General features: G+C 37.1%; 1 protein-coding gene across 4 annotated transcripts in view; it reads right to left on the bottom strand.

The window, feature by feature from the left end:
• The window catches only part of LOC131347196 (FERM and PDZ domain-containing protein 4-like), a 67,131-nt gene that overhangs the window by 28,431 nt on the left and 21,659 nt on the right, over positions 1 to 17,041 (bottom strand). For 3 of the 4 annotated variants that reach the window (XM_058381145.1, XM_058381144.1, XM_058381146.1), the window contains exon 2: positions 7,341 to 7,460. The exons of the other annotated variant lie outside the window; for it this stretch is intronic. In XM_058381145.1, the coding sequence (XP_058237128.1) occupies positions 7,341 to 7,460 (120 nt within the window). The remainder of the gene's footprint in view (positions 1 to 7,340; positions 7,461 to 17,041) is intronic. 4 annotated transcript variants of the gene reach the window in all.

The raw sequence follows: 17,041 nt of genomic DNA, 5'->3' as shown, positions 1-17,041 counted from the left end.
CCGGGATGAATCATGTGAAAAGCAAATAAAAACATTTTTAGGGGAAAAATATAAAAGAAAAAACAAATTTACATTAACACCCTTCTTACACTTGCATCTTGCTAATTATACTTTTCCTTACACATTATGTGCCATAAAGACAACTTGCAATACATTTCTATGCACATACTAACCTTATTTAGTGATGTACATGTTTACATATTTATCTGCACTTAATTATTTGCACAATTTCTACTATTTGCACTTCTGGTAGATGCTAAATGACATTTCGTTGCTAAGTACCTGTCCTTTGCAATGACAATCTTGTCTATCTATGTCTAAATGTCTATCTATCTATCTATCTATCTATCTATCTATCTATCTATCTATCTATCTATCTATCTATCTATCTATCTATCTATCTGTCTGTCTTCTATAATGGGACAGATAACTCTGCTCAGAATGAATGACAAAAGCTTATGTCAGAAATAGTGATCATCAGTGAAGTAATTCTCATTAACCCTAAATAATGATAATCTGTTTGTTTTTTTTTAACTGTTTCTTGATATCATCTTGTTTTCATCCCATTGCTAAAGACCTGGTCCACAAAGAGCTTACAAAGCAAGCACTAGATCTCATTGCTTATCAGGAGAGGGGGACAAAAGAAATTCATTCAAAACATTAGATGTATCATGGAACACCATGAACAGGGCACCACAGTGCCATCACCAAGAACAATATGTCCCCCACAAAATAGATGAAAGGACAAGATGAAAGCCTATCAGGGAGGCTTTAGAGAGACCTATGGCAGTGTTAATGGAGATGCACAAATTTTTGGCAAGTACTGGTCCCTCTCTGTATGTCACAACAATCTTTCATATTCTTCACAAGAATAAGGAACGGTGGCTAGATGGAAGACCTTTCTATAAAAAAAAAAAAGATTTCATCCAAGCCCACTCAAATTTTACCAAACCATTTAGCAAAATGGCTTATGGACTGATGAGACCAAAGTAGAACATTCTAAACGATGTGTTTGGTCCAAAAACAAGAGAGTTTATTAGTCAAAGAACACCTAAAGTGAAGCATGGTGGTGGCAGCATCAGGCTATGAGGGTCTGGAGCTTGAAATCATGTGTACAATAAAGCAGAAAACTATTACGGCACAAAACCTGCAGATTTCTATTGAGCTGCTGAAGATAAATGTCATCTTCCAAAGATAATGACCCCAAGTGCAAATTCAAGCAGACAGAATCATAGTACTGTCTTCAGTACAAGCAGACCAACATTTTGTGATGGTCCTAATGTTTCTTTAAGGTAGACACCAATTTCTGCAGGGTTGTATAGACGTTTATGCTTCATTACTAATGAATAAATAACAAAAGGTAGTATTTGTTACTGCAGTAGATTCCATCAGACAACTTAGATAAATTTATGTAGATCATTTAAAAGTGTTATAACCGGGTAAAGGAATGATAATGCTTCATGAGTTGCCTGAAAACATAATAAACATTAATGATGGAACCTGTAATGTAAAATAACAGAATATAATTACTAAATAAATACGAGTATGATTCTAAAACGACTAAAAACCCTATGATTCATAAATGTTAATGTTAAATGTAGTGTATCCTATTAGAGGCAGGTGGCTGAGATGGTTGTAGTTCCAGGCAAAGTTGTTTATTAAAATTCTGGGAGACAATCCAAAAATGAGAGACAAGTTTAGGGTAAAAAAAAAAACCGGCAGGGAACCAGGGGATCGGCAAACAGCACAAAACAGACAAACACCGAAAAAACAGAACGCAGAATGTGATGAAAATGTATAATATTATACACAGAGAATGAGGTACGATAAGTCAGACAAGGATTTTCTGAGTGTGTGTGTGTGTGTGTGTGTGTGTGTGTGTATGTGTGTGTGTGTGTGATAGGAACTAGGTGAGTGCAATCAGATGCCAGGTGAGTAGGAATGTGATAGTGATCTAGACTAGAGGCTGACATGAAATTATTTTGGAGAAAACTGAAGCTAACTACAAAAATATCAGGAATAATTGTGCAACTATTAAACATTCATTACTAGCTAATATTTTGCATCAGGTACGATTTAGTAGTAAATGAGTCGTAGCATCATTTACTTCAAATAGGTATTATGTCTGCTCATGATTTGCGCTTGAGAAGTCACTGGGTAACTAATGAACCTTACTGTACAGTGATACACTACTATGTATCTTATATAAAAGTCTATATAATGCTTATCAAAGGTTTGTGATTATGCAAATGAGCTTTCCTTTAATTGTCACCACAAAAATAACCTAAAATGCGCCAGAAAGCATGAGTATTGTGGAAGAAGGCGCGTTAGCATTTTCTCTCACGCCAGAGTCTATTTGACTTGAGCGTACAACAGAAGGACAGATTGCGGTAATGGCTATTAGGTAACAAATCAATGCTTGGGTGTAAGCAGAGGACAAAGAGAGGGAGAGTGAAAGACAAGGCAAGAGAAAAATAAAGGAAAACAGTGTTTGTTTCAGTGGGGATGGAAGTATTTTTAGAGTCACTGCCACGACTTAGTGAGCAGAAAGAGCAGGCACAAGTCCACTGAGACGAACCGCTGACTCGGAGCGTTAGGCTGCATCATTTCCTCTTTTTTCACAAATCAAAGCTGCCTTTCAGAATTCCCTGTTGTTCTGCTTGGGGTTTTATTTTAGAGGCCATTTTTTGGAAAGAAAAAAAAAAGTTTCATTTATTATTAGGCTTCTAACATTCTAATCCCAATGTGCGGACACACATGCCATATATTTGTTTGATGCTGGACATCACGGACAGAGTTGCCAAGTCTGTGTGTCAATATCATCCCAATGGCCATTCAAATCTAGACTAATGGTCAATAAAATCAGGACACAATCTAGAAAAATTATTCTAAAAGAATGACCATTATTAAACTGAGGTTAAAACCTACAATAGCTCATATATTTAACTACTTAATTATTCCAAATAAAATGCCTCAATCTAACTTGCAATCAAACCTGATAACTATATTATATAATATAATATTTAACAAGCTAAGCTAGCTACTTAAGTCTTGACAGGTTGTAATAACTATCCATCCATCCATTGTCTATACCCACTTATTTCTAATTAAGGTCACGGGGGTCTGCTGGAGCCTATCCCTGTGCACATAGGGCAAAAGGCAGGGGTACACCCTGGACAGGTCACCAGTCCATCACAGATAAAATCGAATCACCACAAGGACCATTATTAAGTACAACGACCAGGCATAACATTGTGACCATCAGGGCACCCTGACTGGTCTGTGGCTAGGCCACCCCAATACGCAACAAACTGCGATGCACCCCACAAGAGCTGCAGTTTTGGAGACGCTCTGATCCAGTCGTCTAGCCATCACAATTTGGCCCTTTGTCAAACTCACTCAAATCCTTACGCTTGTCCATTTTTCCTGCTTCTAACACATGAACTATGAGGACAAAATGTTCACTTGCTGCCTAATTTATCCCACCCACTAACAGGTGCCATGATGAGGAGATCATCAGTGTTAGTGGTCATAATGTTATGCCTGATCAGTGTAGATCTTTTAGGTGTTTTGGTCAAAGCAGCACCACATGAGTTTGAGAATTACTTTGGGATTATCTGAAAATCCTGTTCATAACCAATTGTTTAATTAAAAAATTAAAAATCATATAATAAACTTTTCATGCAAATGGAAGTATTCTTCTAATATACAATACTAATAATGTATGTTAATAGTGCTTGATTAAGGATTTTATGATATCTTTAGGACTACTTCTATAAAAATTTTTGGTCCGTCAATTGTTCTGGAGAAATATAATTTAAAAAATTATAATTATAATTATTAATTTTTGGAAGTGTACTCTATGGACACTTTATTTGATACTGCACAATGAATTACAACTCGAGATGTATTTTTGTGGTATATATGTTTAAACCTTCATTAACTGATTTCTGGAATGGAAAAAATAACTGTACTGATAATAATTGAATAATTGTATTTTGTTACTATATAAATGTCTGGTAATGAGAGTTGAGATGGATGCAAGTGCAGTTTATGGATGTTTAATGAGATCCGGGGCAGACAAATCCAGAATGTACGGCAGAATGAAAGTCAAACACAGGCGTGAGTCAGGAGATCAACAAACAGAGCAAATTTGGCAAACGCAAACACGTGCATCAAGAAATGGGCAAAAATTCAAAAACCAGAATAGCATTCACAGAAAAACAAGGCATGGTGAGATCAAATGCACGGGTCAAACTGAGAGTTTTATTGCAAAGTCAATGTAAATGAAAGTCGATTTTGTAAAGCGTGAGTGTGTGTGATTGAGTACAGGTGTGTGTGATCAGAAGTCGGTGACTGAGAGCTGCTTAGCATTGGTGAATTCTGGTTTGTGTAGCCTGAAGCAACCATGTATTTTGGCCACAGTGTGTTTAAGGGATTGTATATGATGGACTGTGTTGGCATGATAATGAATATTATTTAGACATATTTATACTTTACATAAGTATTACTGAAGCTGTATACTGAAACTGCACTCTTACTTTTTACTCTTACATTTCCAAGAATGAAAAACATACATTTTACCAGTGGCGGGCCATGCATTTCACACCAAGGCCTTCACTGGCCTTCACCAAATCGATTTCCTCTCCTCTGTCAGCCATTGTGAGTTAAAATATATATATTTTATTTAGTTTGTGCGGTTCGCTGCCTCTGACTACTCCAGTTATCCAATCAAAGGACGGGAAATTGCTGACATAATCGTATGCCTGCTAGACGGCCCCAGTGACGCCAACTCAAAATCTGATTGGTTAATGGAACAATTTCATTGCCACTTATTTTAAACTACAGGCGCCTGCACTATTGATTCTGAAGGCCTTAAGGCAGATTTCTTTCACCCTGGCAACACATGATGTCAGCCACTGGCTGAAATATGATTGGATAAATACTCTGATCATAAATATACACTACTGGAAGCAGCGCAACCGAGAGAAAAGCTATGAAATGTAGAGAATAGACTATTGGGAATAATTTAATACACATTCATGGAAAAATATATTAAATATATTAAAATGCAAGTCAATGATTCAGATCACTGCTGTTTAGGCCAGCAGAGAAGGCCTTGCTAGCCCTGACAGCCCACCACTGCATTTTACTCATTCTATTTTTATTTAGACCCTCAAAACACTCACTACAAACCACAAAGGTCTTTTCTTCTTTTACGCATTAACCAGACAAATGTCGTTTATCATCCAGTGATTTCAGTTGAAAGCATCCAGTCAAGATCAATGATATCAAAAACCTTGTTATTTCATATCTATGGCATTTATTTTAACACACAGTTTAGTTCATGTTAGAGCTGCCCATGTGTGTTTAAAATGTGTTTAAAAAGAGCTGCCCAAGTGTGTTTAAAATGGACTGGATTGCAGTGATGAATTGAGGATGGCTGCCCTGGCCCTTCTTCACTAAAATCTTTCATTGTGCTGGAATTAGACTCTAGTCATTTAATTTGTAAAAAATAGATTAGCAAATTTGCTAACATTATCTGGCTGGTTTAACTTAGTTAGCCTGTTGTCTTTGCTAATTCCTTTAGCGCCTGAAGTGGGAATAGAACCAGGATCTCCACAGTAGTCTCGATTGCCCACATTACAGAGAGTTACACCCACATGCCGGATAAAACCAGGCACTGCTTTATTAACAAAATACAAGAAGCATTGGACATTATACAAAACAAATGAAACATAGGTAACGCATGACTACTACATGGATACCTGGATAAAAATACACCGTACCACTTGTACACAAAACGACGACAGACACAAAAGGGCTGGTATATAATAAAAAACAAAACAATGGGGAACAGGTGACATGGAGCGTAAGAAGAACAAAAAAAGGGGTGTGGCACTACACACGTGGGGAATACACAAACAAAAAGCAGGCTAGGGTGAAACCCCTCTGGTGGCCTGGCAGGGATCTGTCCCAGTAGCTCATGACAACTAGCATTAAATTCTGTAGCTACGAATTCTGTAACTTTGCAGGCAACAAGTCAGATTCTAGCTAATGGTAAATAAATATTTTCCTGAGATATTTTCAGGAAAAACAGTCTGGTTAAATTAAAGCAAAGAACAGTTAGATAAATAAATACTTTTCGCACAAAAACATTAACAATATTATCACTGTTAATTAAGCTTTCGAACACGTTTAACTGTGATGTCTTGAAACTTTAGTACACTCCAATGTGCTCTGCATTGTAACCGGCAAGCATTTCAAAAACGCATTTATTTCATGTCTACCAAGTTATGAACCATGAAATCCAGCTACTACATATAGGTCAACTCCATTTTTCAAGCTGGAACAGAGATGCCAACAAGCAAACGGGTGAAATGTTCCATAAAATGCAATGCACTCTCCATCTGTTACTGCAGTGGTGAACATACACAGTTACGAAGCTGATTGCATCATCAATCTCCAACACAGATGCAAAAAAAATAAAATAAAATAAACTAAATTCATTAAAAACGAAAATCCACCAGGGTGTCCTGAAAGACGATTTTCAGAAGATGCGCTCTCTCTTTTGTACACATCAGCCTTATTTTTTTTAAAATGTAATGGTGGTAAATGCTTTAACTTTTGAATTGATAGTGACAGGATGACTATTACAATGCATCGTAATTTCCCAGAATGCTCATAATGAAGCAATTGCGTGCCAGATGTTTGAGGAAAGTTTTTCTTAATGTCTGCTTCACTGGTCCTGAATAATGAATTCGGGCTTAATTAAACAAGTCATTTCTTAAACATAATTCAGAATGTTAATTAATTCACACATTTTGTATGCAGTGTTTATAAGATACTCTATAAATCCTGTTGATTATTGGATAAAAACAGAACTCCAGTAAATAACTGCAGGCGATTCTTTCCAGCACTTTCCTATGGAATACATTTCGTGTAATATATGATAACTATATGACAAACTTCCTGTTTTTTAAATGGTACCAAAAAACATTATAATTACCACAAAGTTTAATGTGAGGTAATATAGATTTTTTTTAAAAAAAAAAACAAAGAATTTACTAAAACCTTCCAATGAAAATCTGTCCAATGAATAAAGGTTGTATTTAATTGTGAACACAGTAAGATAAATCTGAGATAGGAATATAAAACAAAATAATAATAATAATAATAATAATAACATCATTGGCTCTTCAGTACTTTGTAAAATCATTTACAATTAAGAAAGGGTCAAATAAACCTATTCACTATATAAACAGATCCAAGCCCAGAGCTTATCTAAGACTTTTTCACTTGTGTATAATGTAATAGTGGCTGAAGTCATAAAAGCTTACTTGATAAAGCAGTCCCTGGTGTCACGTGCAGAGGTCATGTCCCATTCATATGATGTAGCTCCCTGCAGTCCGGCCCAGCTGGCCGAGGGCGGAGGCCAGCCCGTGGATTTATTCTTATGGCTAAAGCAGAGCAGAAAATAAAGTGGTGACTCTCTACAGGTACCTTGACAAAATGGCAAATAATAAAAAAAAAACCCACAAAAGCTTGAGATTTCAGGATGTGTATGCAGGTATAGAATCTGTAAATGTGAAACCGAAGCCATGAATAAAAGTTATCCAACCAATATTATCCAATAGTTAATAGTTGGATAACTATTAACATTATGACTACCTGCCTAATATTGTGTTGGGCCTCCTCAAAACAGTCCTGACCCATCATGCACTGTGCATTCTGACACCTTTGACCTGGCCTCCCATGACCCTGTTTCTGGTTCACCACTGTTCCTTCCTTGGACCACTTTTGATAGATACTGACCACTGCAGACCAGGAACACCCCACAAGAGCTGCAGTTTTGGAGATGCTCTGATCCAGTGGTCTAGCCATCACAATTTGGCCCTTCATCAAACTCGTTCAAATCCTTACACTTGTCCATTTTTCCTGCTTCTAACACATCAACTTTGAGGACAAAATGTTCACTTGCTGCCTAATATATCCCACCCACTAACAGGTGCCATGATGAGGAGATCATCAGTCTTATTCACTTCACTTCTCAGTGCTCATGATGTTATACCTGATCGATATGACCCCATCCGTGTACATTTAAATGTATAGATAAAGTCTATTTCCATTGTGAATTCCATCCTTATTCTATTTTTAGACACACACAGTCAAAATAAGCATTATTTCACTGCAATTTGTCTTGTGTAAGGTTTCATATTTGAATTAAATTAGAATTTGAACATGACATGCTGTCCTATTTATCTCCCAATTAAACATCTGGTACTCCGATTCATTTCAACAAATTGCAAGAAACAAGAAATTGGCAAACGTGTGATGAATGTTAATTACCATTCAAATGTAACTGAAACACTGCAGCACTGATGCGATGCCTTACCATAATGTCTACTGAGGCATGAAATTAGTTATTGGGATAAAAAACTAAATGCTTACAATCAATATGAGTGTATATTTATTTCACTTGATTCATGAAATTTATTCTCACTGCTAGAAAAGTTGAATCCGTAAATGAGAAACAGAAGCCATGAATAAAAAATTAACCAACCAACGAATCCATATTAAATCCACATGTGCTGGTAATTTATTGGTGCTTATTTATTTCCTTTGCATCTTAAATTCAGGATGCAAATTCCACTTGACTGGCACAGAGAAAAGCTTTGGGTTGCACTTTCTTTGCTTGACTTCTTTAGTGAAAAACAAATAGCATGGAATTGATTTTTTTAAGCATTAAACAGTAACTTCTAATGTTATTCTAAGTAACCTCTGAGTATAATTTCCAATTGCACTCTATCTCACTTTCTTCAGGGTGTTGCAGACAGGCCACACTGAAATGCAGTCCCTGCCCAGTCACAGCCCTAAGCTATGCATGGATCTGGGTAGCTTAGTGGTTAATGTGTTGGCCTACTGATGTGAAAGTTGTCAGTTCAAATCCTAGGTCCATCAAGCTGCCACTGCTAGCCCCTGAGCAAGGCCCTCAATAATTCGTTTATATAAAATCAGATGAATTGTAAGCTGCTCTGGATAAGGGTGTCTAGTAAATGCAAGCCATACTTTTGCCCTTTTTTGCTATCTGCCCTCTTCCATATATGTGAGCTAACAGACACCTATGATGATGCTGTGATTGACAGGTGAGGATGAGCATGCTATTCCTCCCACGGACATAGTCAATTTTGCTCAGTCCACTTTGGCAGTGACATTGTTGGAATTCGAACTCGGAAGTAAACCAACATACTGCTTTTCTTTCTAGAATGATTCATATTTCTGTTTTATATGTTCCCAATAAACTGGAACATCAGTTCCACCCCACACCCCCACCCTTATCCCCAAGATAGATATGTGATGCTTCAAAACATTGGTATAAATGTTGCATTGATTACCACTTTAGTTTGCTGGCTGATATATGGCACGGGCTTCGTAAATAATTACTGTTATATTGAATGGGGCTTTTACTTGGAGCAGCAGCACTTAAGCTGAAGATCCCATTCTCTTATAACAGCTACACAGCAACTAGAAAATACTGTGCATGAAGAGAAAGAAAAAGAAAACGAAATTGAAACAAATCACGAACAAAAAGAATCCACAAAAAAGTAATAGTATAAAATTAGGATGCAATAATAATAATAATAATAATAATAATAATAATAATAATAATAATAATAATAATAATAATAAAACTGTTTCATATAAATTATTAATTGCATTTTATATAAGTTTTCATATCATTTAATTTTATATTTTAATGCATTTTTAGAAAATAACTAATTGTGTGTGGCAAAATATATTCATCAAAAGCTGTCTTCGAACAGCTGTGATTGACAGGAGAGAAAAAGCTTGCCACTCCTCCAACCCACAGAACACAACCAATTTTGCACCCCGAGGCACCACTGGGACTCAAACTCACATTCTCCTGATGATACAGTGACCGCCTTTTGTCTTTTCTCAGGAGCCTCATTTTTATCATTGCATTGTCATTGTGCCACAATATATTTTATAAAAGCATGAAGTCATCCCACATAAATCGTCCAGCAGCAGCAGTGCTTAATAAAATATAAAATATTAATGCAGGTTTTATAAATGTATTATGAAGGCACATTGTACTACCATTTAATATTCTTAAAAAAATGTAATATTCTTAAAAAAAAGAAAAGAAAATAAACTAATGCAAAGGTTAACATGTTTATTCAGTTTATTAAAGACAGAGAAGTAGAAATGCTGCATATGCTGTTGATATGTTATCCGTGATCTAAAGCGACTGAGCAAATCCATTTTGTTCCCTGAGGCAAAGCTACTCAAAAGCACATCCTCATACCATGCACTGTAAAATAGTTTTCAAGGCCAATTCTGTTCACATTAAGAGGTACTAAAAATATGCCAAGCAAATTGTACAGATAACAAGGCTATTAATTTGCGGAGCTCCAAATGTCCCAAGCACAATCTCTCCAAATCTTTTCACAGGAAATTTTCACAAGAATATATTATTATTAAAGGGAATGAGGTTTCTGACAATTTATTGTAAACTAAACTGTCATGACAAATTGCTCATCATAAACGAGTGCCATCTATTCCACAAGCTCAAAAACATCTTCCAGTGGCTAACCTGGTCCATGTGGATTGAGAAATCTAGTTGTTAAGGCGATCTTTGGTGACAGATTTGACACACTGGGCCCTCCGGCTTCATCTCCTAATCCTTCTCATCAGGGAGAAAACAAATCCACACAATTTGTGGCAATAAGAGGATTTGGAGAATGGTGTGTGTAGAGCGAGAGGAGGGTGGAGGAAAAAAATATCAGAGCTCGGCTGGAGATCTGATGTTGCTCAAAGTGGGGGCTGGGAAGCATGAGTTTGTCCATAATTCAGAAATCCAAGGGGTTTGTTTGTTTATTTGTTTGCTTGTTTCCACTGGGAGATGAAGAAAAACTGACCTGCACTGAACAGCGGTGTTTGTGTTGTAATTTCATTCTCCCATTTAGCACTTTTAACAAATCACATTGTCATGAAGCAGCGTTCCAGAAATCAGCATGTAGATTTAGATCCCTAGTGAGTCAGCCAGTGGAGAGATGAAACGACATGACGAAGAAATCATGAGAGGAACCTGACTGAAAAATGGAACTCATCCACTTGGAAGATACAATAGCTGTAGAAAAGTAAAGTGAAACAGTACTAAGTGTGTTACATATTGTGAGATTATCCCTGTCCTCGGATAAACACAGGAACGTCTCTATGAGTTCTGTAGCAGTACTTAGGTCCATGTATGAATATACACTGAAGAAAGATGATAACACTTAGGTATAAAGTGTTTTATGGTATTGTAGGCCAATACCATAAAAACCAAATCAACCAGAAAAGATTTGAAGCAGTAACCATTTGGGTTTTTTTTTATGTATATGAAATTGCCATTATTTACAAATAGATCTCCAAAAGGCAGCTATAGTACATTATTAATTTAATAGTTAATTAATAGTTTTAAAAATTCAAGTTTTTATAGTCATATACAAGTATAGTTTATTGTATATTCACTGACCAGGAATAACATTATGACCACCTGCCTAATATTGTGTTGGTCCCCCTTTTGACCCGTCCTGCACTGTGTATTCTGACGCCCTTCTATCAGAACCAGCATTAACTTCTTCAGCAATTTGAGCAACAGTAGCTCGTTTGTTGGATCGGATCACACGGGCCAGCCTTCACTCCCCACGTGCATCAATGAGCCTTGGCTGCCCATGACCCTGTCGCCGGTTCACCACTGTTCCTTCCTTGGACCACTTTTGATAGATACTGACCACTGCAGACCGGGAACACCCCACAAGAGCTGCAGTTTTGGAGATGTTCTGATCCAGTCGTCTAGCCATCACAATTTGGCCCTTCGTCAAACTCACTCAAATCCCACCCATTAACAGGTACCATGATGAGTATGCTCATATTATGTTAGATTTCTTTTTATCTTTTGCTTTTATTGTGTTAATTTCCTTGCACTGTATTTCACTTTAATCAGTCATGTCACACTGAAAAGCAGTCACTGTCCAATCACAGCCTTAAGCGCTACTTGGCACATGACACTATGAGTTTGATTTTATGCCTAAAAGGTGCGGTACAAATAAAGATTAATGTTGTTGTTTTTACTACTACCAGTTATATGCATACGTTTACACCTATATCTGTATTCTTTGTAGGCTGAAACCTACTACATTTCATTATTTTATTATTTGCTAAAAAACTAACAAAAAATCCTGCGATTTTTATAGCAGTAATATCCTAAAAGATTTATTGCGCGTTCCCTGTGTGTCTTGTTCACGCATGAGTGAAATGACTTTCCTTTCCAACAAAAATGAGGTTTCACAAAAAGCAAAGATTCAAAGCTCTTCAATTTTTTTTCCCCCGCTGTAATATTGCCTCCATTTTACAGGCAGCTACGGATATTAGTGTCCTTATTTTCCCCCTCATATAAAAGAAACAAAAGGAAGGTGATGGCATTAGTTAAAATGAGGCTGGCTGTATAGTTATGGCTGAAATATTTAAATGTTCACCACAGGCCACACAAAGCACACACCGAACAGGTAAATGATGCCTAAAATGATTAGGAGAGATGTTACTGCTCCTGGTGGAGAGATAAACTGTATCATGAACTTGCTGCCAATGTGCCAGCTCTTAGCAGAACTATAAGTCCCAGGAATACAATATATTTAACACTGTAGGCCACTGAGGCCGACCACAGTCTGTGTTATGTGCTGTTATGGCTCAGAAAAGAAAGGCGTGGCCTCATGCTGTGATGAAAGCATTATTGATGTAGTGGACAAAAATCAACAAACTGAAAGAACATTATCTACAAAAGATTTTTTTTTTCCTGAAAAAATGCACAATACAGAAAAAAATAGCCAGTTTCTTTGTGTCCACGGTTCCACTTGTATAAACTATTCTTTTTAATATTTATTTATTTATTTATACATCAATGCAACATAGGGGTGAAAAGTCATGGAAAAGCTATAAGACATCTTGAATGCAAATCAATGCCTCAGAACTCTAAATAAATAAATAAATAAATAAATAAATAAATAGTTAAGGGAATATAAATGGAAAAAGATAAACACTGTGTCATTAGGAGAGATGCAGCTCTTCCCTCTAGGACTCTTCAGTTGTAGCTCTTATTGACAAAAGAAGTTTTAGTATTTCCATAGCTGTTTAGCATCATGTCATCTAGATATTAAAATATTCATTTGCCAAAACACTGCCAGAACACAGGAAATCACAGTGCACTGTGGGCCTTTTAAAGACTTTCAGTTGCAAACACAATTCCATTACATGCTCCCAAATAGACCATTTTGTTGTTTATTTTTTTCCATATGAATGGTTGGCTGATTTTAATTATACTGTATATCCAAAAAGTCGGAAATGAAATGTTGTGTTTTTCCACGCTACTGCTGTGTGACTATTCAGAAGAGAGCACTAGCAGTCACAGAGTGAAGGATACACTCGCAGGGTGCTTATTTATTGAAATATGATATTAATCACATCACTTATGGGCGGTGTGTATGGGAAGTGTTCTCGGGAGCATGCTGTACACTTACCCTCCATTTTAATAGGACCACCTGGACACCCTAATGCAATTATCCATTCAGCCAATCATGTGACAGCTGTGCAACGAATAACATCATGAAAATACAGCTCAAGGCCTTTAGTTAATCTTCACATTAAACATCAAAATGGGGGAGCTCTGTGATTTTGACTGTGACAGGGTTGTTGCTTTGAGTATTTCAGAACCTGATGATCTACTAGGATTTTCAAATGCAACAGTCTCTAGAGTTTACACAGTATGGTGCAGAAAAAAAAAACTCCATTAAGTGTCCTGCATGTAGAAATGTCTTATTAATGAAAGAGGTCAGAGGAGAATGATCAGACTGGTTTAAGCTGACAGGAAGTCTATAGTAACCTAAATAACAACTCTATACAACCATGATGATTAGAAAAGCATAACAGTTTAATCAGCAACATACTACATCAGGTTCCACCCTTTTTCAACCAGTAATAGGAATCAGAGGCAACAAAACTGGACTGTTTAAAGTTTGGGAAAATGCCACTTAGTCTTTTTTCAGTCTTCAACTGACCGTTTTCCTTATTCTGATATTTCATGTAAACATTAATGGTCTGTATCCATATGAGCTTTTGTATTGTGCTGGAAGTATGCTTAATATGGCATGGTTCAGTAATTTGGGAGCCTTTATTTAGTTCTCCAAGAACATTAACCAAACCAATGCTACTTATAGGGTCTAGACTTAAATAGCCATGACTGAAATTCAGCCTTACTAAAAACATGTTTATGCCATGTAAATTATCCAGATTAGTAACCTCTTAGACCAGGGATGTCCAATCTTATCCACAAAGGGCTGGTGTGGGTGCAGGTTTTCATTCCAATCAAGCAGGAGCCACAATAGTGCTCAGGTGTGGCTTCTGCTTGTTTGGTCTTACACCATCAAAACCTGCAATAGACTTTCAGCCACTGTAGCAAGTTGATAAAAATTTAGTAGCCAGTTATCATTTTAATTGGCTAGAGAAAACCATTCCAACCCAGTCACTGAAGGGGTTAACTCTCAGTACCGGTCCCAAGCCTAGATAAAATGGGACGGTTGTCTCAGGAAGGGCATCCGGAGTAAAACCTGTGCCAAAATCAAAATATGTGGATCAGATAAATTGCTGTGGCAACCTCGAACAGGGAGCACCCGAAGGACAACAACAACAACAGCAACATCTAGAAAAAACATTCATTCAAAGTTGTTGAAACAATATTTCACTGATAATGTTTCATCAAGCACTAAAATGATATGGTGTGTATGAGTGTGTGCAATTCAGTGTCATTATACTTAAAGTCACCTCCAACCTGTCAGCCATATTTAATAAAAGCATCTGCTTTATTTGTACTTTTCCTCACCCACTCTGTTCCATTACTATCTAACCTTCACTTAGTTTCCCAAAAGCAACATAAAGTGAACATCATCCTAAGATGGATGCTTGAGAGCGAGAGGAGGAGTGTGGAATGTGATGATCGGTGTTCCATATAACAATGCTCCTAATGATAGGATTTTATTGAAAAAGACCTTGTCTTTGGTTGAGCTATGCTCTGGCAAGGTGAAAATAGATAACCTTGTATAGAAATCGCAACTGTATATTAATAGCTGCGAGACAGAGTGCAGGCAGATGGTTAGTGTGTTCAAGGAGACTTAATACACAGCATAGAACTAAAAAAAATAGCAACTTTTATAAGGTTATATGCCCAACTGTCTGACAAATTTCCAGTAAGCGCCAAATTCTACTCACATTGGGTGGGTGGCCAGGTGTTCACTGAAATTCCTGCATATCATATATCGCATTTTGAAAAAAATGCAGCTGTATATTGCGACAACATTGAAATGGCAGCAATGACACCAAAGGTTTGACAAACTGACAGGCCGTGCTGACTCAGGTTAAAGCTCTGGGTTATAGACCAGAAGGTTAGAGGTTCAAGCCAAAGCGCTGCCATTGTTGGGCTGTTGAACAAAGCCCTTAACCCTCTCTCCTCCAGAGTTGCTGTATCATATGATTTAACATAACGTAAAAAAAAAAGGATATCTCTGTGCTGTAATGTATATGTGACAAATAATGGCTTCTTCATTTTAATCAGACATTTCGCAATGTTACACATTTACAGTGTGAAATTCAAGTAATTCATTTTGTCAGAGGAATAGCTGGCAGTCCATTTGAGAGTCCTCCTTACATAGACCACCACCTGAGGCTTTCATCCAAACCCATTTGGTGCTACAAAAAGGCAGAGTAGCTTTAGCCCACACTATGTTCCCTTGCACTCAAGGGTAACAACATATATCCATTCCTTTCTGATTAATCATCTTTAATGATATTTCCCCTCTGGTCCTATACAGCGAAGCAAAAGGCAATAACAGTCTGCAGTGTACTTCAGCTACACAGGCAAAATGAGCCGCATCTCAAAGCATTTGCCAAAAAAGCTTTGAGGAGAGGAGCGGAGAAAAGTTTTTGCTAATCGTTGAAAAAGCTCTCTGAGGCACACGCATGCCTCTGTGTGTGGCATTTGCTCAGTTCACCTGCCAAACGAAGCGACCTTTTCAAGCCGTTGTTCCTTTTTAACTTTGCATTTACCTCAAGCCTCTGTGCATTATTCATTCGCAAAAAGAAGGTCCCTGCTCTTCGATGGATGCTAACAGCCAAGCAAGGTTTCTATAACGTTGCTATTCCATTATAAATGAATTTCATGTTCTTGGCTAGAAGAACAGTTTTCTCAAACTGCTGTAAATAATTTAAAGAGATTTATAAAGGGGACAGAGTATGGCTAAAAAACCTTACTGTGTCTCAAAAGATTTATATCCACCTAGAAGGATCCTACATATACTGTATATATTGTTACTTTTTGTATTTGGTAAGTTTTCCGGCTTTCATCCGGACGTAAACAATCTATACATCCACTTCAGATATAACACAAAAACTAAAAAAACACAATCTGTATCAGTTTAGTGCTTGAAATATCTGTGTCTGTATCCAGATTTAAGCCTAAGCGAGGTCTGGCCTGAGCGTGGCCCCTGACCAGGACGTTATTAAGGATGCTGTAAATGCAAGCAGCATATTAATGTTAAAAATAATTATTATATCTTTCTTTTTTTTTTTTTCCTCCTACATGCACCATATACAGAATGTCTCACACACAGCCACATGAAAGTAAAAACCTCTGCTCCCACTCTGACTCGTGTGTTGCTTCCTGCAGGATCCTAGTCCTGATGCACACCAGATGCCCTTTAAACATTTTAAACCTAATAGTCCACATCCTATTTGTATCACATTATCCGTTCGTTCTAAATAACGTGTTCCTGTTTAGTTACATCTATCCTACTGGATAAGCGCTGCACACAGTACACATGGGTTCTCCTATCCTTTGACCCATGTGCATGAACGTTATAAATAAAACATGTTGCTCTAAGAGACTCAAAACTTGCCTCGTGTTTTACACATGCACCAAAGAGCAGGTTCT

The sequence above is a fragment of the Hemibagrus wyckioides genome, linkage group LG26 (assembly GCF_019097595.1).
Source record: "Hemibagrus wyckioides isolate EC202008001 linkage group LG26, SWU_Hwy_1.0, whole genome shotgun sequence".
Lineage (NCBI taxonomy): Eukaryota > Metazoa > Chordata > Actinopteri > Siluriformes > Bagridae > Hemibagrus > Hemibagrus wyckioides.
This window is presented reverse-complemented; position numbering and strand designations above follow the sequence as displayed.